Source organism: Neophocaena asiaeorientalis, unplaced genomic scaffold, assembly GCF_003031525.2.
Source record: "Neophocaena asiaeorientalis asiaeorientalis breed wild unplaced genomic scaffold, Neophocaena_asiaeorientalis_V1.1 scaffold280, whole genome shotgun sequence".
Taxonomy (NCBI): domain Eukaryota; kingdom Metazoa; phylum Chordata; class Mammalia; order Artiodactyla; family Phocoenidae; genus Neophocaena; species Neophocaena asiaeorientalis.
Genome location: NW_020185321.1, coordinates 8,352,040 through 8,379,982, shown reverse-complemented (window position 1 = coordinate 8,379,982; position 27,943 = coordinate 8,352,040). Strand labels below are relative to the sequence as shown.

At 39.6% G+C, this 27,943-nt stretch overlaps 1 protein-coding gene across 4 annotated transcripts in view; it reads right to left on the bottom strand.

Moving 5' to 3' along the window:
• Positions 1-24,378, bottom strand: part of PRKCI (protein kinase C iota) — a 78,762-nt gene extending 54,384 nt beyond the window's left edge. Inside the window, exons 1-3 of one of the 4 annotated variants that reach the window (XM_024734067.1) lie at positions 24,273-24,378; positions 23,656-23,713; positions 8,714-8,835 (exon numbers count right to left, since the gene is read on the bottom strand). In XM_024734067.1, coding sequence (XP_024589835.1) covers positions 8,714-8,828 — 115 coding nt within the window. In that variant the 5' untranslated portion in view covers positions 8,829-8,835; positions 23,656-23,713; positions 24,273-24,378. Of the gene's footprint in view, positions 1-8,713; positions 8,836-23,395; positions 23,427-23,655; positions 23,997-24,272 lie in introns of those variants that run through there. The other 3 variants (XM_024734064.1, XM_024734065.1, XM_024734066.1) reach the window with 3 other exon arrangements.
• Positions 24,379-27,943: the final 3,565 nt, after the last annotated feature.

Genomic DNA, 27,943 nt, shown 5'->3' with positions numbered 1-27,943 from the left:
GGCTGGGGGGGGGCAAAAAAAAAAAAAAAAAAAAAAAAAAACCAAAAAAAAAAAAAAAAGCAAAAAAACAAAGGTGACCTAGAGGCAAATTCACAGACAAATTCATAGAGACAGAAAGGCAAATTCATAGAGAGAGAAAGTGTAAGTGAGGTTACCAGGAGCTGGTGGAGTGGGAATGGAGCTGGAGGAGCTGGAGGAGGGGAGTTATTGTTTGATGGGTATAGAGTTTTTGTTTCAGATGATAAAAAGTTCTGGAAATGGGTAGTGAGGAACGTTGCATGACATTCTGAATGTGCTTAAATGTCACTGAATTGTACACTTTAAAAAGGTTAAAATGGGGACTTCCCTGGTGGTGCAGTGGATAAGATTCTGCGCTCCCAATGCAGGGGGCCTGGGTTCGATCCCTTGTTGGGGAACCAGATCCCGCATGCATGCCACAACTAAGAGTTCGCATGCTGCAACTAAGAAGCCCACGTGCCACAACTAAGGGGCCCGCAAGCCATAACTAAGGAGCCCATGAGCCACAACTATGGAGCCTGCCTGCTGCAACTAAGACCGCACACAGCAAATAAATAAATAATTTTTTAAAAAAATAAGGTTAATTACCCCAATAAAGATGTTTAAAAAAATAAGGTTAAAATGGTAAAATTTTGTGTTATGTATGGTTTATGACAATTTTTTTTAAAAAGAATTTTAAAAAAGGAATATTGGGGAACAAAAGGAATATAGTTCTCCATCTACAGGAATAAACCTCAAGACACAAGGCCCAGTAAAAAAAAAAAAAAAGGGGGGGGAAGTTTCAAAATATGTGCTGAATAATGCCACTGATATAAATTTTAAAGCACATAAAGGGAATTCCCTAGCAGTCCAGTGGTTAGGACTCAGTGCTTTCACTGCAGTGGGCCCAGGGTTCAATCCCTGGTCAGGGAACTAAAATCCCTCAACCCACATAGCATGGCCAAAAAACTAAAATAAATAAAAGCACATAAAAACACTATACTTTGTCATGTATACATATAAAAAGTGACAGATTAATGGTTGCTTAGGGGTTGAGGGATAGGAGTGTGAAGACAGTTTAGACTATAAACTTATTCTATGGTAGTAGTTGGCTCTTACAGAGGGAAGGAAGACAATGCAATTGGAGACAGGGTTGCCAACAAGAAGGACAGAACTTCACAGAGACCAGAGCATGTTTGACAGCATGTCTGAGAGCCCTGGTGCCCTGCTGGACTCCTATGGTCTCTCTTGCTTCACCTCTCAACAAATCCCCACCTCACCACTGCAAGGCGCTTCTCCCAGGTGGGCCCCAGTCTGATCCTTTTGCCTTTCAGGCACCACCACAGCCTGATATATAAATGGTAGCAGCCAGAATTTACTAGGCAGAATGTCTGGGGCATGGAGCTGGGGCAGAGGCCAGAGCTAAGAGAAGTGCTTGGGGACTTCTTAAAGTTAGCTATCTTCTCGTGGGGTCCTCTACCCCCTGGGAGTACAGGAAGACTTTCCAGGGACTATCAGGCATAGACAGTTTTTTAAAAGTATCCATTTCCTCAACTTCCATATAAACTCCTTTCTAAAAACCATCTGCCTGAGAACATGCCTGGAGTGCAGTACCCCATCTCATCTCCTCAAATTTTTCTTTTCCTGTTTCACTAAAAAAAAAAAAAGCATATATACCTACCATATGATCCAGCCATTCCACCTCTAAGTATTTACCCAAGACAAAAGGAAATATATATTCATACAAAGACTTGTATGTGATTGCCACAGCACCTTTATTTATAATAGCCCCAAACTAGAAACAAACTCAATGTCCATCAACAGATGAACAGATAAACAAATTGTGGTACATCCACATGATGGAATACCACTCAGAAAAAAAAAAAAAAGAACTACTGATACACACAAAACATGTATCAATAATTATGCTGAGTGAAAGAAGCCAGACCAAAAATGCAAACTAACCTATAGGGACAGAAAGCAGATCAGTCATTGCCTGGAATAGAGGAGCAGGAGTGAGGAATTGCAAAGCAGATGGAAACATTAAGGGGTAATAGATATGTTCTCTACCTTGCTTGTGGTGATGGTTTCCTGGGTGTCAAACTTCATCAAATAGTATACTTACAATATGCACAGTTTATTGTATGTTAATTATACCTCAGTAAAGCTATTTTTAGAGGAGAAGTAAAGATACGGAAAAGCTAAAAGAATTCATTACCAGCAAACCTCCACTACAGAAATGTTAAAGGAAGTTCTCCAAGCAGAAGGAAAATACCAGTTACAAAACAAGATCTGCTCAGAGGTACTCGGATTTTCTTTCTTATTGATGTTGATTTTCATTTTTGAATTTTCAGGTTTGGAGCCACGACACTGCTATCTAAATAACTGAAGTTACACTGAATATACATTCAGTCCAAAAGTTTTCACTCACTGTTTTTTCTGACACGATTACCGCTATCAGTGCATAGTGCTGGGGATTAAAAAAAAGTATGAAGAATGATTTACTATTTTAGTTCTTAACATACCAGCTAAAATTACACCAGACTGAAGATGTTTGGAAAACATCACATCAGAGAAATATGTTTCTTGCCATCCTAAGTATGGTTTTGTTGCATCTTGGCACTCTATGTTTCCCCCCATGATCAAATCAGATTTACAATGCAAGTCAGGAAGAAGCTTAACCTCCCAGAATCCAGAAACACTCCATGCTCTTTATGTCAAAGAAAGTTTATACTCATTTGAAATTTCCATGAAACTCACCTACTAGAGTTAACAGGACATGAATTAAAGTACTATATCCAAATAATACCCTCTCCCACTCTGCACGTCACCTACATTTTCAACTGTTTCCCTCACATAGTCCTTTACAGGGTGTAAAAGAAAAAGGAATTCACAAATGCTATTGGTAAAAGTATAACAAGGGGTACAATATTTTTGGAGGTCAATTTGGTACCACCTATCATCAAGGACACATTCCATTGCAGGGAATTTACAAATAATATAGTACAAGTGTCCCCAAAATACATGCACAAAGATATTCCCTGCACCAGCATTTTTGACAAACTGCAAACTATCCAAATATCTATCAAAAGGGGATTAGTTAAATAAGTTATGGTACAACATTGTTATATAATATTACATAGCCTTTAAGAGGAATGAGATAAATCTACATGCACTGATATGGGGAATATCCTGGTGGTCCAGTGGTTAGGACTCCACGCTCTCACTGCTGAGGGTCTGGGTTCAATCCCTGGTCGGGGAACTAAGATCCCACAAGCCACATGGTGTGGCCAAAAAAAAAAAAAAAAAAAAACACGGATATGACAAGCTATCTACAAGATGGTAAGGGAAAAAACAGGTTAAATAACAGCTTGTATAATATTAGTCTATTTGTAAGACAGAAAAAAATTGTTACCCTATCCCTTCTAGTTGTATATTCACAGAAAGAGATACCATAAATTCGTTCATAGCAGCTATTTCTGGAGGTCTGAAGATCTCCAGAGACACTTTTTCCTTCAAAAAAATCAATATTTTTGTTAAAAAGCATGCATTATTCTCAATAAAAACTTTAACAAGAAACAAAATACCCAAAGGCTAGTGACAGAAATTACTAGTGTCTAGTAAAAGAGAAGTGACAGAGTTAAATTTAAACCGGGTATTCAGACCCTGAATAAATTAGAATTTATAGAATTAGAAATTTAGAAAATACTCAGTATTAGATGTAATATTTTTAAAGCACATCCTTAAGGAAAAACAATCACTCTTATATAGGGAACTAAAAACTCACATTTATCATGCCCTGCCCCACACTCTCACTGCATACGAGAACCAGCATGTTACAAAATACTATTCATTCTAAAATGTTTAGTTAGATTAAGCAAACCAGTTTTTCCACATGCACATCAAAACAAATCAGTAAAACTAGTTTTGAACACAAAGAAGAAGAATGGCTGTCATAAATCTGTGTAAAGAAATGAAGTATGATCTTTATTTGCTCTGATATAAAATCCCACAATTAAATGTTTAGCTTCTAGAACAATGTTTCTCATAAACCAGAGAAATCAAATTATAGTCCTGTCTTCCACTGATCCTAGAGAAAATTTCTTCTCCATATAAGCATGCCCCAATGCCTACATGGCTAAAAATAAAGATGAAAAATTACAACTGAAAAATAATTGCAAGGAACTCAAAAATAATTACCTGGCTCTGTAAGCCTAAAATTAAGAAAAGACTGGTATCAGAATTCACCAGTGTAAAAAGGATCACATGGGAATCAACAGACCTTAATGAAAAGTTTAACCTTTACTTGAATGAGGCAAAGGCTACAGTTTTATAGTTTCCCCAGAAAATTAGGACACTTAATAGCTATTTAGAGAGAAAGAACTATGAGTTACACCTTTTTCACTTCACAGTTATGCCCGTTAATTGTGTGGTATTTCTGAACAACAATTTTATCAACTGTATCATGATCATCAAAACTACAAAAGCAAATCCTCTTTTCTCCACTCTGCCTGTCTTCCATGGTTGAAAGACCAACTTCTATGGTTTCAATCCTGCCATACTTTTCAAAGTAGTCTCTCATATTCTTCTGTATCTTCTTTAACACCACCAACAAAAAGTTTCTTCACTTTCGGAAGGGCAGCAGGCTTTACAGAATCCTCTCTAGAAACAGCTCTCTTTGGTTCCACCAAACAGCCATCAACCTCGGCGGTCCTGCACTCACTGTGCATCCACCTCTTCAACGCTAGAGTAAGTCACAAAACTAGAGGTCCTGGGAAGTTTTGTTTGGCGGTCTCTCATCACTGCACAATCCGTAAGTGTGCCCCATTTCTCAAAATGTTTTCTTAAACTATAATCTGTAGTTTCAAAGTTCAGACCTCCAATAAACAGTTTTCTCAACAGCGCTGGTTCCTTTGGATCACGGCCCTCCTCCTGGTGGCAGCAGGCTGGGAGTGACCTGGTGGTGGTTTTACCTCCATTTTGAGACCAGACTCACCTCTTCCAACTCCAGTTCAATATGGGACCACCAGAACGAGGCCTCCCCATACTTTCAATTTAGTGAATTACTGCTCTTCCCCACACACCATGTTCTTCATACCTCTGTGCCTTTTTATATATTATTCTTTCTTTCTGGTTCTCCCCTCACCTACTCCACTTCAAAAACTTTTACTCTGTTATACGGTTAGTTCAAACTTTGCAAATATTTCAGGCATATGCGGATGCTCCTCTTTCTTTTGTATTCTGAGGCCCCTATGCATTTAGGTTCAACTGTCACATTTGTTCTTCACATGTCCATCTCCCTGTGGAGTTTGAGGATAGAAAGTATCTATCCTCAACACACACATATTCAATAAATGTTTTCTGAATCAAGTTTTTGCCACCACCTTTGAAGTAATGGTTGTCACAATTACTTTTACACTTTTTCTAAAACATTTTCTTTAAAGAATATTTGCTGTAAAGTACTGTCAAATTATTGAAAGTAATCTCTTAAAATATAAGGCAACATATATTCAAAATTAAACTAAAATGTAACACTATTTAATGAGATGTTTACCTTATTGCTGGAAAAAAGTCACATTAATTTCACTATATTTAAGGGTAAAAAGGGCAAAACCAAGCTGTACTCTTTGATACTCAAATACTTGAAGGAAAATAAGAATGGCATGAAATTTCTAATATACCTTTCCCTCCTTAAGTTAATTAGGACTTTTATTACGTTTTAAAAACAGGGCTTCCCTGGTGGCACAGTGGTGGAGAATCCGCCTGCCAGTGCAGGGGGCACAGGTTCGAGCCCTACTCCGGGAAGATCCCACATGCCATGGAGCAACCTGTGCCACAACTACTGAGCCTGCACTCTAGAGCCCGCGAGCCACAACTACTGAGCCCACGTACCACAACTACTGAAGCCCGCATGCCTAGAGCCTGTGCTCTGCAACAACAGAAGCCACTGCAATGAGAAGCCTGTGCACCACAACAAAGGTTAGCCCCCGCTCACCTCAACTAGAGAAAGCCTGCGTGCAGCAACAAAGGCCCAATGCAGCCAAAAATTAATTAATTAATTAATTAAAAAAAAAGACAAAATGGTACCTTAAATCAAAAGCTTTTGACAAAATTCAACGCCCATTTATGATAAAAGCCCTCCAGAAAGTGGGCACAGAGGGAACCTACCTCAACATAATAAAGGCCATATATGACAAACCCACAGGAAACATCATTCACAATAGTGAAACACTGAAAGTGTTTCCTCTAAGATCAGGAACAAGACAAGGATATCCACTCTTGCCACTATTATTCAACATAGTTTTGGAACTCCTAGCCACGGCAATCAGAGGAGAAAACGGAATAAAAGGAATCCAAACTGGAAAAGAAGTAAAACTGTCACTGCTTGCAGATGACATGATACTATACATAGAGAATCCTAAAGATGCCACCAGAAAACTACTAGAGCTAATCAATGAATTTGGTAAAGCTGCATGACATAAAATTAATGCACAGAAATCTCTTGCATTCCTATACACTAACAATGAAAGATCAGAAAGAGAAATTAAGGAAACAATCCCATTCACCATTGCAACAAAAAGAATAAAATACCTAGGAATAAACCTACCTAAGGAGGTAAAAGACTTGCACTCAGAAAACTATAAGACACTGATGAAAGAAATCAAAGATGACACAAACAGATGGAGAGATATACCATGTTCTTGGATTGGAAGAATCAACATTGTGAAAATGACTATACTACCCAAAGAAATCTACAGATTCAATGCAATCCCTAGTGGCATTTTTTACAGAAATAGAACAAAAAATCTTAAAATTTGTATGAAGACACAAAAGACCCCAAATACCCAATGTAATCTTGAGGGAAAAAAACAGAGCTGGAGGAATCAGACTCCCTGACTTCAGGCTATACTACAAAGCTACAGTAATCAAGACAATATGCTACTGGCACAAAACCAGAAATATAGATCAATGGAACAGAAAAGAAAACCCAGAAATAAACCCATGCACTTATGGTCAACTAATCTATGACAAAGAAGGCAAGGATATGCAATGGAGAAAAGACAGCCTCTTCAATAAGTGGTGTTGGGAACACTGGGCAGCTACATGTAAAAGAATGAAATTAGAACACTCCCTAACAGCATACACTAAAATGAACTTAAATAGTTTAAAGACCTAAATGCAAGACCGGACACTATAAAACTCTTAGAGGAAAACATAGGAAGAACACTCTTTGACATAAATCACAGCAAGATCTTTTTTGACCCACCTCCTAGAGTAATGGAAATAAAAACAAAAATAAACAAATGGGACCTAATGAAACTTAAAAGTTTTGCACAGCAAAGGAAACTATAAACAAGACAAAAAGACAACTCTCAGAATGGGAGAAAATATCTGCAAATGAATCAATGGACAATGGATTAATCTCCAAAATATATATACAGCTCATGCAGCTCAATATTAAAAAAACAAGCAACCCAATCCAAAAATGGGCAGAAGACCTAAACAGACATTTCTCCAAAGAAGACATACAGATGGCCAAGAGGCACATGAAAAGCTGCTCAACATCACTAATTATTAGAGAAATGCAGATAAAAACTACAATGAGGTATCACCTCACACCAGTCAGAATGGGCATCATCAGAAAATCTACAAACAACAAAAGCTGGAGAGGGTGTGGGGAAAAGGGAACCCTCTTGTACTGTTGGTGGGAATGTAAATTGATACAGCCACTATGGAGGACAGTATGGAGGGTCCTTCAAAAACTAAAAATAGAATTACCATATGACCCAGCAATCCCACTACTGGGCATACACTCAGAAAAAAACATAATGCAAGAAGATACACGTACCACAATGTTCATTGCAGCACTATTTACAACAGCCAGGTCATGGAAGCAACCTAAATGCCCATCGACAGACGAATGGATAAAGAAGATGTGGTACGTATATACAATGGAATATTACACAGCCATAAAACCGAATGAAATTGGGTCATTTGTAGAGACGTGGATGGACCTAGAGACTGTCATACAGAGTGAAGTAAGTCAGAAAGAGAAAAACAAATATCGTATATTAACACATATATGTGGAATCTAGAAAAATGGTACAGATGAACTGGTTTGCAGGGCAGAAATAGAGACAGAGATGTAGAGAACAAACATATGGACACCAAGGGGGGAAAGCGGGTTGGGGGGGGCGATGAAATGGGAGACTGGGATTGACATATATACACTAATATGTATAAAATAGATAACTAATAAAAAAATATCAAATAGAAGGAGAGCAAAAAAAAAAAGTGCACAGTCTGCTTCCCTTAAGCACTACCAGTATACTTTGCATTTAAGTTGCTTACGTGCAGTCTTGAGCAATAGATTCTAAAAGCTACATTTTTTTTTTTTTTTTTTTTTTGCGGTATGCGGGCCTCTCACTGTTGTGGCCTCTCCCGGTGCGGAGCACAGGCTCCAGACGCGCAGGCTCAGCGGCCATGGCTCACGGGCCCAGCCGCTCAGCGGCATGTGGGATCTTCGCGGACCGGGGCATGAACCCGTGTCCCCTGCATCGGCAGGCAGACTCTCAACCACTGCGCCACCAGGGAAGCCCAAAGCTACAAAATTTTGATTGATTGAAATTAAATATAGCTTTATTGTTAAAAAAAATTACAAAATGGTATCTTAAATCAAATGCTCACACAGACAGCCATCTCTTTATTCACTCACCTTCTTCATCTATCCATTTCATGGTGAAAAGCTGTTCGGTATCAAAAGAACACATGTCTCGAACCTCATTACAAAGGCCCTCAAAGGAGATTGAAGGTTCAAAATGTGTTATCATGATATCCCTGAAAAAGAAAAGGAGTTTTAAGTTAGACAATGACTAAGACTAATAATGCTCTACATATTACTGAATGGCTGACCATTTGATGGACTTCAGTTATTTTGTGTGTGCACCAGCCTGTGCCGCTTCCAGTAAACTCTCTCTGTAAAAAATAAAATACCAACATTGAATAATGCTTAAAGATTAAAATAGTGATTTTGTGAGAAACCTTAATTCAATCTCCCCTCCTCATTCAGGAAGCCTAACTGCTCTAACAGATAGTAGTTCCACTTTTGCTTTAATGTTAGTTATCAGAAGCTCACTCTTGTGAGGCATTCCACTCCACAAACAGCTCTATTACTGACAAACTCTGCATTATACTTAACTGAAATCTCTTAACTCAATCTCTAGTCCTAGATCTCCCCTCCCCCAAAAGTTTACCTTCATCCAAGAGATGGCCCTTCAAAAATTTGACAAAGGTCTGCCATGTCCTCTTCCTCAGCCCTGACTTCCATGGATTAATCACCCAGATTAACAACTCATTTGCTAAAATTCGTTTTAAAATAGGATTCATATTTTAAGGTAGACACCAAAAAAAATGAAGGAATTGACATAAACGTGTGTTTATTTTTATATTACTGTTGGATAAGTCATAGTACTTAAATAAATCCACCTAGCAGCTATTCACAACGAGACTTAAAAACATAACAAAATGTTTTAGAACAGAAGCCTGGGTTTTCCTCCAGGGACCCATAAGAAGGCTCCCTGTGATCTAATCTCCATGTTGTAGCCAGCCACAGTTATCCTTTCAAAGGTAAGTCAAACAGATGGAATGACTCTTAATTTAACACACATATAGTGACCTCTGTCATAAGCGTTTTACAAAATTAATGTAGTTCATGTCTTTCCTTTGTTTTAAACTCTCCAAATGTCTTTCCCCAAAGTAAAGGGAAATCCAAAGTCTCTAGCAGTGTCTACAAGGCCCTGTGTGAATGGCCCTAGCTGCCCCTCTGACCTACCTCTTCTATCACTGGACAGATAAACCAATGTTTATAGTCTACCATCTACCCCAGCTAGAATGTAAGCCTGATTAAAATAGGAATTTTGTTCATTATATTCCTAGTGGCCAATGTGGTGTCTAGCACAGTATTCAATAAATATTTGTTGAAGAAAGGAAGGAAATGACACTGTGTTAGGGACTGTGCAAGCACACATGTGTAGTTGGAACATAGAACACAGAGTAAGAAATAAGGTATTAAAAATTTTAGACATGTGCAAAAAAGTTAAAACTGCAGTCTTTAGGGGCTTTAAGCAGAAAGCCACACATAGAAACTGAATGGCCTTTTCTTGATAATCATTCTCTTTCTAAGCATCTCATGGTTTTCTATCCCTGCCTCTTGGAACCCTCTTGCCTTAGCTTTCATAACAGTCTGCTTCCCTGGCTCCCTTTCTACTATTCTGAACACTTATTAAGTCTCCTCTATCTCCAATCACAAGACATTCTTCACAACCTCTCTCATTCATTGTCTCTCTCTTTCTGAAACCTAATTCACATTCAATGTTTTAACTATTATCTCTATGTAAGGGTCTCCTAAATCTGTAATTCCAACTCTCTCTGTGGTATTTAAGACTCTTGATAAGCTTGTTCCAATTTCTATTCTCAACGTGATCGCACCATTCCCGATACAAACTCTTTATTACAGACATCTGTTTACTCAAACCACTACACATAAGACCTTGATGATCTAAGTTTTAATCCTGACCTGTCCTCAGTTTAAGGAGGGAGGTGGGGATCTTTCTTTAACATCAACCTTCTTTCTTCAACATCAACTTTTTTCTTCAATATCAACTTCCATTAAAACTTTTTCAACCACATAAGCCTGATGGTCTATACTTCTAAACCTGTCCAACATGTATCTTTTGTTCCAATTTTTGTTATTCAACTAATTATATACACACATCCTTAGCTAGATTATAAACAGCTGGAAGATAAACATTCTTGACTTTTTACTATATTCACATAACTATTTATATAATAGGGACTCAAATATTTCTTAACTGAATGTAGAAGTAGTATTTTCCAGGAAAAACCCAACTTCTAAAAAGTGCACTCTTGACAAGGAAATATCACTGTTTATGTTTCCTTAGCCTATAAACATGTACAGAATATTTAGCATGTTTCAGGTGTTTGAACAAACATCTTACATGATCTTCATAATAACTGTCAAACTAGACCTACTAATCCTGTTTTACAGATTTAAAAAGCTTAGCACAGGGGAATATTTGCCGGAGTCTCACAGTTAGGAAACAGAATGCAAACTCAAATCCACATCTCCTAATGACACTCGTGGTGGATGCTGTGATCTGACCTGCCGGCTCTCCACCCCACCTCCAGAATCCCCCATTAGCAATGGAGCATTTGTCATCCCAGCTACCGGGAGTGCTACCGGTAGACATCCCCAGTCTTCAGCCTCCTTCAGAGATGTGACTGCTCGCCTATAGTCAAATCCCCTTCCTGGTCAGCCCACAACCAACAGCCAATTCAATATGGGGGTATAAAGGTCCCAGACGTGACTCAGGAAAGCTCTGAAATGTCAACTCATCTTCAGAACTCCCTGGAGGGTCAACTAAGACTTCTGTAGGGACTTCAGGGCATCTTGATTTTTTCCTACCTAAGCTTGCTTCTCCCCTTCTCTTCCATAGCTGCCAACCCCAAAAGCACTCCTGCAAAACCACCTGCATGCTAATCTGCAACACCACCTCCCACAGCAGCATCCACCCAACCCACAGCTATCATTAGATGTTATTTTGTGACAAAAGCATAATGGATACAGTCAGTCAATTTCACTTTTAAGAGTTTGGTTAGGGACTTCCCTGGTGGTGCAGTGGATAAGAATCCACCTACCAATGCAGGGGACACAGGTTCGATCCTTGGTCCGGGAAGATCCTACGTGCCACGGAGCAACTGAGCCCATGCGCCACAACTACTGAGCCCGTGAGCCACAACTACTGAAGCCCGCTAGCCACAACTACTGAAGCCCACGTGCCTAGAACCCAGGCTCCGCAAAAAGAGAAGCCACCACAACAAAGGGTAGCCCCTGCTCGCCACAGCTAGAGAAAGCCCGTGCACAGCAACAAAGGCCCAATGCAGACAAAAAATAATAATGAATAAATTTTTTAAAAAAAGTTTGGCTAATAAAAACTGTAACCCTTGTTTCCGAGATTAAATGGGTCTACTTTAGTGTATGAAGCTAGTTAATTGTTTTTTATTCTTCAGAGAAAATACATTGCCAGCATATATAAATTATACATATTTTACAGTCTGTCTCCCCCAACTAAACATGCGAGCAGGCGTTTTGTCTTGCTCACTGCTGCATCACCAATACCTGAAGCTGCGTCTGGCTCAGAATGAATGTTCAATTAATATATGTTGAGTGAATGGAGGTGTCATATGTTGGTCTCTAAAAAAAGCATGAAGAAATGTAAAATAAAAAGCATTCCAGGGCTTCCCTGGTGGCGCAGTGGTTGAGAGTCCGCCTGCCGATGCAGGGGACACGGGTTCGTGCCCCGGTCCGGGAAGCGCCCACATGCCACCGAGCGGCTGGGCCCGTGAGCCATGGCCGCTGAGCCTGCGTGTCCGGAGCCTGTGCTCTGCAATGGGAGCAGCCACAGCAGTGAGAGGCCCGTGTACCGCAAAAAAAAAAAAAAAAAAAAAAAAAAAAAATTTTTTTTTCAAAAAAAAAAAAAAAAAAAAAAAAAAAAAAAAGCATTCCACAATGGATGAGTGACATATACGAGGCAGCCATAGTATAATGGTTAAGACCATGAGAGCTAAAGCCAGTATGCTTGGGTTTGAATCCAGGTTCTATCACTTACCAGCTGTATAACCTTAGGTGATTTATTTAACTTCTCTGTTGATTCAATTTCCTCATCTATAAAATGAGAATAATATTATCTCCTATGATATTATAAGGATTTAATGGAGTAAGTGAATTCATGTTTAAAATACTTATAATAGTACCTAGCATATAGCATACTCTAAATGTGTTCAATAAATTTTAAAACATTATTAATTCATATAACACTTTAACTAGAAGTGGACCCTTATTAGATAAAAATAATCCAACCTTCTAAAAAAATACACAGAAAAACAAAACAAAAACAGATGCTTCTGGTTTAATATGGTGGAGGGAACAAACACCTATAACCTTTCATCCTAAGGGCCTAATGAAATGACAGAAAACTGAAATGACAAGTTTATCAAAGTCTTAGAACACGAAAACGGCAGCAGCAGCAGACCAAAAAGTATGAGAAAATCCTAGATGATTGAAAACAGATGGGATAAAATTTATGGAGAAAACATACCAGCCCCCAAAACTAAAGTTAACAGGAACCCTTAAAAGAAGTTTTACTGACACAAGATTACTTTTCCTTCTCTAAGCATCTAAACACACTTCTTGGCTTTTCAAGTGCATCACACTTACATAAGAATTCATTATAAATGCTTTTTAAAAATACTTTAAAAAAATAGGAGTTAAAGAACAGAATAATGTTATAAACCTTTACAATATAAAAATTACCAAGAAAAATCAAGATGTAGAGAAAGCAAAAGGAAGTGTAATTTCAAAAATGTCTCTTTCTTAGTGGAGAGTCAATATATTTACAACTAATAATTAAATGTAAAAGCAGGGAACAAGAAAAAAACAAATAACTTGAAACTTAAAAATAGTCAAAGGACTTGAACAGACACTTCTCCAAAAGGATATACAAATGGCCAACAAGCTTAGCAAAAAGATGTTCAGGGAGATGCAAGAGGGAAGAGGTATGGGGATAGATGTATATGTATAACTGATTCACTTTGTTGTAAAGCAGAAACTAACACACCATTGTCAAGCAATTATACTCCAATAAAGATGTTAAAAAAAAAGATGTTCATCATCACTAATTATTAGAGAAATGTAAATCAAAACTATAATGATACAGCAGAAATTAACACAACATTGTAAATGAACTATACGCCAATAAGAAAAAACCATAATGAAATGTCACCTTACATCCATTAGGATGGCTACTATGAAAAAAACAGAACGAGTATAATCGAAGATGTGGAGAAATTAGCACCCTGTGCTCTGTTGGTAGGAATGTAAAATGGTGCAGCAGCTATAGAAAACAGTATGGATGCTCCTCAAAAAAATTAAAAATAGTATTTCCATATGATCCAGCAATTCCACTTCTGGGTACATATATCCAAAAGAACTGAAAACAGGGAATCCAAAAGATATTTGTACATCCACATTCATAGCAGCAATATTCACAATAGCCAAAAGGTGGAGGCAACCCAAGGGTCCACTGACGGATGAATACATAAACTAAATGTGATATATAAATACAAAGAAATATTACTCAGCATTAAAGAGAAACGAAATTCTGACACATGCTACAATATGAATGAAGCTTGAAGACGTTATGTTAAATGAAATAAGCCAGCCACAAAAAGACAAACACTGTATGACTCCATTTATATGAAGTATCTAGAGTAGTCAAATTCATAGAAACAGACAACAGAATAGTAGTTGCCAGGGGTTGGGGGTTGGAGAAGAATGGGAGAGTTGTTAGTATGTAGTTTCAGTTTTGCAAAATGAAAAAGTTCTGGAGATTGGTCACATAACAATGTGAATATAGTTAACACTGCTCAACTGTACACTTAAAAATGGTTAAGATGGTCAATTAAAATTTTTTTACCACAATTATAAATAAAAAAGAGAAGCGGGAGGAGGTATATTATTTAAGTTATAAATGTAACCACAAGAAAAACTAAAAATAGTCAGGGGAGGAGGCAATGAAGCAGTGCTAAATTCCTCATCTTCCATACTGATCAACAGATATAATAAAAGAAAGCAGAATTTTAATAGTAGTTAACTCTACGTGGTGGAACAGGGGATTAAGGAGGGACTAGAGATGGAAAGAAGATGTACTTTGTATTGGGTTGGCCAAAAAGTTCATTTGGGTTTTTAAGATGTTAGGGAAAAACCTGAACGACCTTTTTCGCCAAACCAATACTTAGACCTTTCTGAACGGCATAGAATATTATTATTTTTTCTACCATGTAAAGGTATGATTTTATGATAATTATAAATAAGATATAAAACAAATTTAAATGATTGTTATAAATTTTTTATATTGTTTTAATTTTTTAAAGATTTTTTTTGATGTGGATCATTTTTAAAGTCTTTGTTGAATTTGTTACAATATTGCTTCTGGTTTCTTTTTTTTTTTAATTTATTTTTGGCTGTGTTGGGTCTTCGATGTTGGGGGCAGGTTATCCTTAGTTGCAGCAAGTGGGGGCTACTCTTCGTTGCGGTGTGTGGGCTTCTCACTGAGGTGGCTTCTCTTGTTGCAGACCACAGGCTCTAGGCATGCGGGCTTCAGTAGTTGTGGCACACGGGCTCAGTAGTTGTGGCTCACGGGCTCTAGAGAGCAGGCTCAGTAGTTGTGGTGCACAGGCTTAGTTGCTCCACGGCATGTGCGATCTTCCTGGACCAGGGCTCGAACCCGTGTCCCCTGCATTGGCAGGAGGATTCTTAACCACTGCACCACCAGGGAAGTCCTTGCTTCTGTTTTATGTTTTGGTTTTTTGGCCACGAGGCATGTGGGATCTTAGCTACCTGACCAGGGATCGAACCCACACCCCCTGCAATGGAAGGCAAAGTCTTAACCACTGGACCACCAGGGAAGTCCCTGTTTAAATTATTTTTAAAATTTATATTTTAAATAGTATATTTTAATAGTATATATTTAAATATATTTTAAAATAGTTCCTTCTAGTGACATTAAAAGGGAACTTGCTGGGGCTTCCCTGGTGGCGCAGTGGTTGAGAATCTGCCTGCCAATGCAGGGGACATGGGTTCAAGCCCTGGTCTGGGAAGATCCCACATGCCGCAGAGCAACTGGGCCTGTGAGCCACAACTACTGAGCCTGCGCATCTGGAGCCTATGCTCTGCAACAAGAGAGGCCACAACAGTGGGAGGCCCGCGCACCGCGATGAAGAGTGGCCCCCGCTTGCCACAACTAGAGAAAGCCCTCGCATAGAAATGAAGACCCAGCACGGCCAAAAATAAATACATAAATTAATTTTTTAAAAAAAGGGAACCTGCTTACCTTAAAGCAATTTTTCTTTCAAAATATCCTCAAGGTTACTAGCATGAGGGGGTGAGGATTGAGAGAGTATATTTTAGAATTAAATCAGAAGAGAAGAAAAGGCTCCCACTGAATTTCCCTGGCAAAGAACAAGCGTGACACTATCTTTTTTGAATGCAAGGAGAAAAAATTAGTATGATCAGATGTCATCAAAATAAGACTTCCTTATTAAGGTCCACACGTAGTTAAAATTAACACATACGTAAGCACATCTGCAAACAATAGGGAATTTTCAGAAACTTTATTTTTCAAGAGCTGTAAAATATTTATCAGAAAATACAAATTTTTTTTTTTTTTTTTTTTTGCGGTACACAGGCCTCTCACTGCTGTGGCCTCTCCCGTTGCGGAACACAGGCTCCGGACGCGCAGGCTCAGCAGCCATGGCTCACGGGCCCAGGCGCTCCGCGACATGTGGGATCTTCCCGGACCGGGGCACGAACCCGTGTCCCCTGCATCAGCAGGCAGACTCTCAACCACTGCGCCACCAGGGAAGCCCAGAAAATACAAATATTTTTAAAACATCTGTGTAATCCTTTAAAAGTAATAAGTACATACATCCTAAAGGGACTCAATGAAGGAGTCATGATTTACCAACTGCCACTCCTTAAGTTCCAGGAACTAAAACATTTAAGGAAGTTTCTTATAAATAACTCTCCAAGTAATTGGAAAGCACCATGTTCATATACCCGACAATCACCAAATCCTTATTATAGTACCAAAGCTAAAAGTAAGCTGCAAAATAAAGATATTACTTCTAGAGGTACAAAACAAATCATGCATGGAAGATTCTTATTTTCCCTGGTTTTAACTTCAGTGTTGGCATAAATTAGCTTACCACTGGACTTCAACAGAATACAGTCTGCTTCACCACAAAGATGCCCAAAATGGCAAATTTAGATATAGTTTTAGCTGAATTTTTTTTTAAAAAAAGCATTTTTAACTTTGCTTCAGCAGTCAAACAATTTTAAGCATTCATTATGTTCCTATGTTCTAAAATATAGAATCTAAAGTTTTTCCTTAGGACTAATTGCTTTTAAAAATAAACCTGAAAAAGAACCATATTCAGTCCTTCTGCTATCTCAACATAAGCTTCTCTCCTAAATTAAATATAGTACAATCAGAAGAAAAAAAAAGTTTTGTAAGCAGGATTATCCATGGATGGTAAAATCACTGGGTCAAAGGTTTTAAGGAAATATTCATACAATCTCAAAGTATCCCCCCTCAAATTAATTGTTAATTATAAGAAAACCATAATGAAACTTCCATTTTTAAAAATCAAGGAGATAGAAAATTGACTTGAAAGAATAACTGTGAAATATGAATTTGACAATAAAGAAAAAAAAGTAATCTTAAAAAGCCCCATCAATATAGTAAAAGGGTAAAGGGAAATTTCTCTGAAGGGTAAGACTCAGCTTTGTATTATGCTTTACTAAGCCTCGAAGTTATCATCCATAAAATGGAGATAATGATATCTACCTCTCAATATTGTTAAAAAAAAAGTTAGCATTTTTTGCCAATTGTATTTGCAAGAATATAAAAGACCAATAACATGCAATGGGAGCATAAGGAAAATGCTTCATTTGTACACTTGCTGGGAATGTCAATTGATACATTTTTGGAAGATAATATCAAGTTTTAAAGCAGGCATATCTTTGACCATGTTTGCAAGAATACATATTAACTATAAGGATGTTCCTTCAACATGATTTGACAAAGCGATTTAATGAAAGTTCATCAATCAGAAAAAAAGATTAAATGAACTGTGGTATAACAATACTATGGAACACTATGTACCAATTATAATGAAAGAGGTGGATTGCTCTATCTGTATGTATCTACCTATTTATCTGTCTATCCTGACATGGAAAAATGACCATGAATGAAAAAACTCAAGTTAAAGAAACATGTATAGAAATATGAACCCATTTATTGGAAAAATAAAAGGGTGTGTCTGTATGTATACACACACCTACACTTACAGATATGTTGATATGATGTAGAATATCCCCAACTGTTAACAATGGCTATCCCTATGAAGAGGGGGTGAGAGCCTACTTTATATATCTCTGTATTTTTAAAATTTAGCTTTAGTGCCTTGTCTTTGTGATCTGTATTTGGCCATTGGTGGCATTTTTTTTTTTTTTTAATTTTTATTTATTTTTGGCTGTGTTGGGTCTTCGTTTCTGTGTGCGGGCTTTCTCTAGTTGTGGCGAGCTGGGACTACTCTTCCTTGTGCGCAGGTTTCTCATTGCGGTAGCTTCTCTTGTTGCGGAGCTCGGGCTCTAGGCGTGCGGGCTTAGTAGTTGTGGCTCGAGGGCTCTAGAGCTCAGGCTCAGTAGTCGTTCACAGACTTAGCTGCTCTGCAGCATGTGGGATCTTCCCAGACCAGGGCTCGAATCCGTGTCCCCTGCATTGGCAGGCGGATTCTTAACCACTGCACCATCAGGGAAGCCCCATTGGTGGCATTTTTGTTCCTATCATCATTCTCAGCCATGCTCCTACATAGGTTAGCTGTCATACAGAGCAGGCACACAAAAAACAGTTGGTCAGTTAATTCTGGACATTTCCACCTGGATGCTCCCAAAGCACCCCGAGTTCAAAATTTGATTACTTGTTCCAGGTAATTAATTACCCTCTCTAATAAATCTCTTTCTTTTCTATTCCCTAGTCTCTCCAAATGAGAAATCCATGTCTGACTCAGACCCTCTCTCTTCTCCACAGGCAATCATTCTCTAATTCATATTGACTCTACCCGCTAAAATCGCCATTGAATCCATATCCTCTTTTCCAACTCCTCAGAATCTCTCACTTGGACTACTTCCAAAGCCTCCAGTTAGTCTCATCCATTGCTAATTCGTCTACTATACTGGTTCCAAGAGTGATCTTTCTAAAATAAAAATCTAAATCGTGCATCCCTCTTACTTAAAACCTTCACCAACAAGAAAAAGTCTGAAGCCCAAAGTATGATATTCGAGAGTCTTCATGATCTAGTGCTTGTGAACCTTCTTATTAGCTCACTTCTCATCAGTGCCCACTTCACACTTTATGCCCTAATGAGGAATGACTATGGGACTAACGACTAAACTGATCTTAATTCTCCAAACGTATCACGCAGCTGTGCAATGCCTGCAATGACCTCCCACCCAACATCATAATCCACCAGGCAAACCTACTTATCCTTTAAAAGCATCAAACATTTCATCCTCTTGGACGGCTTTCCTCACCCCAAACTTCTCCCCAATAGCCATCCTAGCACGTACCTTACACACACACACACACACACACACACACACACACACACACACACACACACACACAATCCCTTTATTAACTTTTTAAAGTCTTTCCTCCCACAAGTCTCTTGGTTCCTCAAGGGCAGAGCCTTGTATTATTGACTCTACATCCTCTGTGCCCACCCCAGTACCATGTGCCTGGCTTATAGTAGTTGTTCAACAATATTTATTAAACTGAGTTTAAACACACTTTGGTAAAATGTGAAATCCTAAACAAGACTGGAGTGTTTTAATTAGGCTCATTTCAACCATAAAGAAAACAAACACTCAAGTTACTTTAATAAGAGGTTTGGGAGCTGTATTAGAAAGCTATCCAGGAAATTTTTTTCTGTAGAGAGCTGCTTTTTTTCCTCTGTTTCCTCAGCCCTTCAGTTTGCACACGGGTGATCCTGGCCTCACCAGCCTCTCCCGTAACTCTTCAGCTTCAGTCCTCACTGCTAACAAGCAATTTATCTCCACATTATCTAATCCAAATTTCTGAGATGGTTGTTTTGGTTTTGGCACCAGGCCACCATGTCCCTTCTTTCTCTCTGGTGAAGCTACGGATCTGTTGCCCTATGGTTAGGTGACATGCCGGAAGCTCCATGACCAATGACTCACATTCCCCCAACTTTCAACTTAATATATCATTTTTATTTCCTTAGAACCATTGCTAAAGTATACCACTAAAATTATTTTGCAATACTTTTAAAAACAAGTCTTGCCAAGACTCGTTCACAGTGAGAAAAATCCTGCATACTTCATCACTAAACCAGCTATACTTTCCAAATATGCAAGGAGTTCATCCCTTTTTATTTGTAGATATTCACAGAAAGAATCCTCTGGATTCATAACTGCTCAACAGCACTGGTTTAAAAAGCTTTTTTACAAGCTTTTTGCAAAATTTCTCTTACATTTATAACGTAAAGAAACGAGTAATCCAGACATTTCCTTGTTAAATTTTACCCTGTAATATCAAGTAACTTTATAGAACGATAGCACACACAATGGCAATCTACCACTAACCCACAAAACCTGTTTCTCCTCCTCCAAACTAACACCACAAGGTAATGATTGAAGGAAGGCAGGCCACTCATTGACAAGCTCCTGTGGTGAGGAAAGAGGAGTACAGGCCAGGAGACAGGCACTCTTAGGTGGCCTCCAATAAAATCAGATTCTCAGTGCTATTAATCTCCTGAATAAAAATTAGAAAAAGGCTAATTAAATATCTGCTATATCTAGGGAGACGTCACAGTTGCACTAAGAACAAATTAAACAGCATGAGAACACTAAACACATCATTGAAAGGAGACGGCAATTCATTCACTAAAATATTCTGTCTATTCTGAGATTTCAGTATTCACTGGAAAGAAATATTGTTAGGAGATGGGGGAAAATCGATAACGGCCGTTCAGATGATCTGAAGGAAAAGAAACTTTTCAAATGCAGATTGTCCTTACATTTCTTGATAGTAAGGGAAGAATTTTCTACTTTAAAATCAGGCAGGTGTTCTACTTAGCCAACCTGTTTATTAACTATCCTCATTGGTGATTAGTTTCATTTGTAGTAATGGGCAGCTGACTAAGTAATATCATAACCATCAGTTTAGACTATTGTTAATAAACATATAATCTTAACAGATCTAATTTCAGAGGACAGAAATTGGTACAATTTAGAGTGCTGATGTTGTCTTTAAATGAGGCTTGGAATGAAGGCACTATTAGAAAGTTTTCATTGAATAAAAGCACTAAAGGGCAAGGGCTTGACTCATTACTTAGTAAAATTCATAGGTTTTTAAAAACAAGCAAAGAAAATGTTAACTTGAATGTCTTGGAGACGTTTTAGTCAAGCAGTAAAAGGGTTATAAGTCCTTATGCTCTTTTATTTATTTTTTAAAATTTATTTATTTTTTAAAGGGAACTTTTTATTTCATTTATTTATTTATTTATGTTTGGCTGCATTGGGTCTTCGTTGCTGCGCATGGGCTTTCTCTAGTTGCCACGAGCGGGGGCTACTCTTCGTTGTAGTGCGCGGGCTTCTCATTGCAGTGGCTTCTCTTGCTGCGGAGCACAGGCTCTAGGCATGCGGGCTTCAGTAGTTGTGGCATGCAGGCTCAGTAGTTGTGGCACGCGGGCTCAATAGTTGTGGCTCGCAGGCTCTAGAGCGCAGACTCAGTAGTTGTGGTGCACGGGCTTAGTTGCTCCGCGGCATGTGGGATCTTCCCGGACCAGGGCTGGAACCCGTGTCCCCTGCACTGGCAGGCGGATTCTTAACCACTGCGCCACCAGGGAAGCCGTCCTTATCCTCTTTAAAAAAAAAAATAATTGGAGCAATAAACCAAGAAAATATTATATGATACCTACATTCTAAAGACTTTGATTTCTTTCCAAAAGAGAAGCTTACAATGATTTTAATTTACTAACTGGGCCTATTTACAGTTGTCAAACTAATAAAAATAGGAAAAAAGGAAGAAGCACTAGTTTCTTCGTGTTTCATAGTTGGAATCATCAGAAACTACCTGAATTGAATAAGTCAAAAATTTATATTATTTAAAGTCAGAAAGGTAAACCGGAGAACTAAAAATTATACTGTAACAATCAAAACTTGAGAGGTATCGCAGAGCGAGGAAGCAAAATGTAGTGTGCATCCAATTTCGCATCTTTCAGAGGAAGGAATCAATAGATACCATGTAAAGTTGATAAATCACGAAACGGAAGTATAACTTTTAAAGTAATAAAGGCAACCTCCAGAAGAACAAGAAATAAACTATCAATAGTAATTACCTCTGAAGGTTGGGAGGACTAAATGGGGAACACTTTTTATTTTATACTTCTGAACAATTTGCACTTTCCTACCATGTGCGTATATTTATTTTTTAATCTCGCCTTTTAAACTGTCAATAATCAGACACTATTTAAAAAAAAGAAAATGTACTATATTTCATTCTCTGTACCTAACTCACAGACCGTCAACTATAAAATGGAACACATTCTAAAGTGAAATATCTCATCTGTCAAATCAAAGGAAAGGTAAAGGAAGCAAAGCTTTTTTTTCCCACAGTGCAAAGTGCGTAGCTATTGTTTGAAAATCAAGACTTCCCTGATCAGTTTAAGCAAAAACACTGTTACTGTCCAAAATAACTCCTCTAAACTACTACTAAATACAGGCAAGCTAATGAACAGACAGAGGTCAGAGGCTTCACAGCAGCAAACAAACTAGAAGTCCTTACATCAAATCAGTAAGACATTTAGGGGCTTATATTTTCTTTGAAATCAAAACAAGAGAGGCATTTTGAAAGTTTGCTATCTTCACTGATCCTCTAAGGAATGTAAAAGTATGTACTGCAGTTTCAAACCTCCTAGTGCTTGAGTTTTTTAAAGCAATTTACTTCTGCTTGAACAAGCAGTAAGACAGGCCACAGCGGTAGGGTGTTCTGTTAACCCTTAGTTTCAAACCTTTATGCTCACACTAACAGTTCAACTTTCTAATGCTCCCAAATATAGTTATCTCAAAGAAATTTCAAACCACAGTCATACTACGGAATATGATTTAATACACTGATTTTAGGACTGGATCATTTCTGGTAACCACAATAGTTATAACTTAGGTAATAATATGAGTAAAAATCACAGATTTTAAAACTGTGCCTATGCTCATCCTCTTCTCTTCTTGCAATATCTCACCCTATCGGACAGTCCTTGAAGCAACACTGACAAAGAAGCGTTCACAAATTTTAAGTTACACATATACAACCTAATCTTGGCGAGACATAAGTACCTAATGCATATCCCTGAAAACGCATCAACTTTACTCAAATAATAACTCCTATGTCTAATATACTGGCAGCCTGACCACAGTCCAGGTACACGTCGCGAACTCTTCTATGTGATAAAGACAAACCTGACTTAGAGAACCAGAGGCTTTAGGCCTGCTGGTAATCAAAAGGGTCAACAAACTGAAGCAATCCTGCCTTTTAAACCCATGGTAAACTTAGTTAACTAAGGCATCACTCAGAATCAACTCTCAACCCCTAATACATCCAGACTTAAAGACGTAAAGCTCTTGTAAATCTCTTGGTAGACGAGTCTCTCGGACCCACCAGGTGGACCTACTTACTCCAAGGCTCCTCCCTCGGACCCTGCTCAGGACCCTCAGCCGCGCGATTCCAGGGCGCCCTGCGCCACACCTTGGGGGTGCCGCAATCCAGTGCCCCGTGCTCCTCCCCCGACCACTCGGTCACCTATCCCGAGTCCCCCGACTTGCCCGCCCAGCCCATCCCTTCCACATCTCCAGCCCCACACCCGCCCCCCCTCCAGGCCAAGTCCAGCTGGCCTCTCCCCTTCCCTCTCACCACCACCCCCACCCCACACACTCACCCGCGGTAGTAGGCTTTCACCCGGACCTGGTGAGAATGGTCCCCGCTGCCGCCGCCGCCTGCGATCGGGTGAGACATGGTACTGCTGTCTCTCTGGGTCGGCATCTCCTTCCTCCCCCGCCTCAACGCTGGAGGCCGAGGGGCGCACCGGGCGCCGTAGGGGACTCCGAGGCCCGAGTTTCTCCCGGAGCCGCGGCTGCCCGCTCGCCTACCTGTCCTCCACGCCCGCGGCGCGGGCCCAGAGGTCGCCTCGCCGGGGCAGCCGGAACCCGCACGGCTCCCCCCACCGCCAGCGGCAGACACTGCCTCTGCTGCAGCCGGGGCCCAGCACGCCTCCCACCTCCGCCCCTCCCACCTCACACGCTCCAAAGGCCCACATTCCGCGGGAGGGCGGGTGCAACCATAGATCCAACTCAAGATGCCCGGCTGAACCATTCTTACGGGGGCAAGGAAACGGGGAGAGAGGAAGGGGGATGCTGAACATCACAAAAAACTTGCCGGCAGGGTGCCTTTTATGGGCTGTAACTGAGAGAATGTGACGACTGAGGTACCTATAGTTCTGTAAAAAGCCCCTCCCTACAAGGAAAATGGTGGGGGACAAATTCTGCGGCATCTCACCCCAGTTTCCTGTCTTGGTCGCGTCCGCGGTCAGACGGCTAGGGACTCGGAGTAGATTTGCCGGGCGGGTTTCTGGGACTTGGAGTCCCCATGGGATTCTGGGACTTGAGGTTCTTTACGTGTAGAGCGTCCCGCCTTCTCGCTGACCGTCTGTGTTCAGCTTGTGCCCCGGGACCCGTCGGCGTGGAAGTCCTGAATCCACCATGGGCACCTGAGGACACTGGAAATGATTGGGGTTCCTCACAATCTAGACTTTGTTCTCTGGTGAATTCTTCCAATTGCATAAATCATCTCAATCATACAGTACCTTTTCTGGAAAGAAGAATTTGGTTACTGCCCAGCATAGCCTCTTTTATGAAAAGAATTTAGTATAATATATGTAACAAATGTAATAATGAATGTAATAAAGGAAGAAACTCAACTGGAAGGTATGATGGAAGATTGACTTTTCTTCCTTCGCTACCCCCCATATCTTGGCCCTTGTAGATTGCCATTGCATGGAACAGGTGCACAATGAATATTTAGCCAATCAGTCAACCCATCCAACTATCCATGCATTGGCATTTTTTAACATCGTTAAAACATTGTTAACATCGACTGTTTTCCATAGTGGCTGTGCCGATTTACATTCCCATCCTAATTTCATTTTTTATTATTCATTGCTAGTGTATAGAAATACAATTGATTTTGTATATATCTTGAATCCTACAGGCTTGCTGAACTCATTAGTTCTAATAGTGTCTCGGTGGATTCCTTAGAATTTCCTGTGTGCAAGATTATGCCATTTTAGAATACAGATTGACTTACATCTTCCTTTCCAATCTCGATGTCTTTTATTTTTCTTGCCTGATTGCATTAGATAGAACTTCTAGTATTATGTTGAATAAAGAGAAGTATGTTAACATTCTTGTATTGTTCTCAGTCTTATGTGGATAGTTTTCAGTCTTTCACCATTAAATGTGATTATTGCTTTAGTTTTTTTGTAGATGCCCTGTATCAGGTTGAGGAAGTTCCATTCTATTCCTAGTTTGTTGCCTATTTTTATTATGAAGGGTGTTGGATTTTGTTTAGTGCCTTTTCCGTGTCTATTGAGATTATCATGTGGTTTTGTGCTTTATTCTATTGGTGTGATATGTTACATTAACTTTTTTTTTTTTTTTGCGGTACGCGGGCCTCTCACTGCTGTGGCCTCTCCCGTTGCGGAGCACAGGCTCCGGACGCGCAGGCTCAGCAGCCATGGCTCACGGGCCCAGCCGCTCCGCGGCATGTGGGATCTTCCCGGATCGGGGCACGAACCCGTGTCCCCTGCATCGGCAGGCGGACTCTCAACCACTGCGCCACCAGGGAAGCCCTGTTACATTAACTTTTAGATGTAAGCCAGTCTTGCATTTCTGGGAAAAATCCCTCTTGGTTATGACATTATAATCGTTTTCATACGTTGCTAAATTCGGTTTGTTAATATTTTGTTGAGGAATTTTGAATCTACACTCATAAGCATGGTTTCCTTTAGTTCTTTAGACATGTTTATAACAGCTGCTTTGAAGTCTTTGTGTGCTAAGTCCAACATATGGGTCCTCTCAAAGACAGTTTCTGTGTGTATGGGTCCCATTGCCTGTTTCTTTGTATGTCTCATAAGTTTTTCTGTTGCAAACTGTACATTTCCATGGTAGCAACTCTGAAGACCTATCCAGACTGGCTCTAGGTCTGGTCGTTGTCGTTGTTTGCTTGTTTATTTGTGAGTTGGCCAGACTTGGTCAATAGACTCTTGTTTCCTCCACAGTGTGCAGCCTCTAATGTCTCTCCTCAGAAGGTGCAACTTTGGCATGCACACCGTCACCCTGACTCCTTGTCCCTCCCCTGGGGGATGACAGTGGTTTTAGTCAGGTTCTCTTTGACTGTCTCTTTTTCTCATCTCCCTATCAAGCTTTTAGCTGGTTTGCCTTTATGGATATAGCTCCCAGCTGTTAGCCTCCACTAATTGGCAACTGATTGCTCCAGTGTTTTTGACAGTGCCCTGGGGCATAAAATTGTTCCACAGTCTGATCCAATGGTCCTTTTTTATTTATAATTTTCACCAGTTATGGTGGTTTCATTGGGGCGAGTATACAGGGAGCTCCTCATGTTTCCATTCTGGAAGTGCTCTGACATTAATTTTTAAAGTCAGTGTGATGCAATTAAAATAGATACAGGGGCTTCCCTGATGGCGCAGTGGTTAAGAACTCACCTGCCAATGCAGGGGACACGGGTTCGAGCCCTGGTTGGGGAAGATCCCACATGCCGCAGAGCAACTAAGCCCGTGCACCACAACTACTGAGCCCACGTGCCACAACTACTGAAGCCCACATGCCTAGAGTCCGTGCTCTGCAACAAGAGAAACCACTGCAGTGAGAAGCCTGCGCACCACAACGAAGAGTAGTCCCCACTCGCCGCAACTAGAGAAAAGCGTGCGTGCAGCAACAAAGACCCAACACAGCAAAAAATAAAATAAATAAAATTTTAAAATAAAAAATATAAATAAATAAAATAGATACAAGGCACAGACAGTTAAGCATATAGGATAATCAGGGCACAGAAATTATGTCATTTTTAGTAACAAAATATGAGAAACTATTGAGCCATCTCTTTAGTTTAAAGAAAACAGGACTCTGTTAAAGGGTTTAAAAGGAACCTGGCATCATATGTAATCATATCTTTAGGAAAATATGGCTTCCTTTCTACAGATTGAGCTGCTCTAACAAGAAAATATCTACTCAGAATAGGTAGGCCTTTATATTCAATATTAACTAGCCTCACCAGTGTGTCCTGCTGTATATAGATCAAATATGAAAATTTGTTTTTCATGTTCTTTATGCCATCTAATAAATCCTGCTGCTGGATCTTTGATGCCTGTTTCTCAACTGAGAATCACATGATACAAAATGGGAAGTCAATGGTAAACATTGTGAAAAAGCCTCCCACAGCCCATTTTCTTTCTGTTGTACTTAAAATGGTGCTTACTAGTACCTTCAACTTTGGGTAAGCCTGCCTCCCTTCACCTAGCATTCTTCTGTGGTTTCATTAAGCATTTGATCATGTCACTAAAAAGAGAGAAAAGTGTTTCAGCTGCAAGTCCTGATCATTTGGAGCGACTCTGTGACCTGTAGAGATAAATATTGGGCTCTGAGCTAAATTATACTTACTTTTGGCTCACTGTGATGACTTGAATAGAAAAAAAATTAATTAATGCTCAAATCCACCAGCTTAAGGGATTTAAAATATTTTTGGCCAACATTCTCTCATTTTGTCATTATCAGAGTGCTTGTCCCAATGTGCATCAAAGAAATAAACTGCTTGGTGAACGGAATGAGATAATAAATAGTAGACACATGTCCTGTGTAATCATGTCCTAATAGTATTACATTAATTGTTTTACTTAACCTTCAAGAGCGAAAGTTGTGACCCAAACTCCTGATTGGAATCCTGACAGCTGTTAGTAAGAGTTTAGTTTTTATTCTGTTAATTAACTGAGCTAGCACAGATAGCAAACAATACCCCCATGACTCCCTTTCCCCCTTCTTTCTCCTGTGCCCTCTCACTGCCCCATTGACACCGCCAGCTTTATCTGGGTACTCCCTTCACTCCAGCCACATACACTCATTTCCATTGCAGTTCCCCAATCTCACTCCCACAGT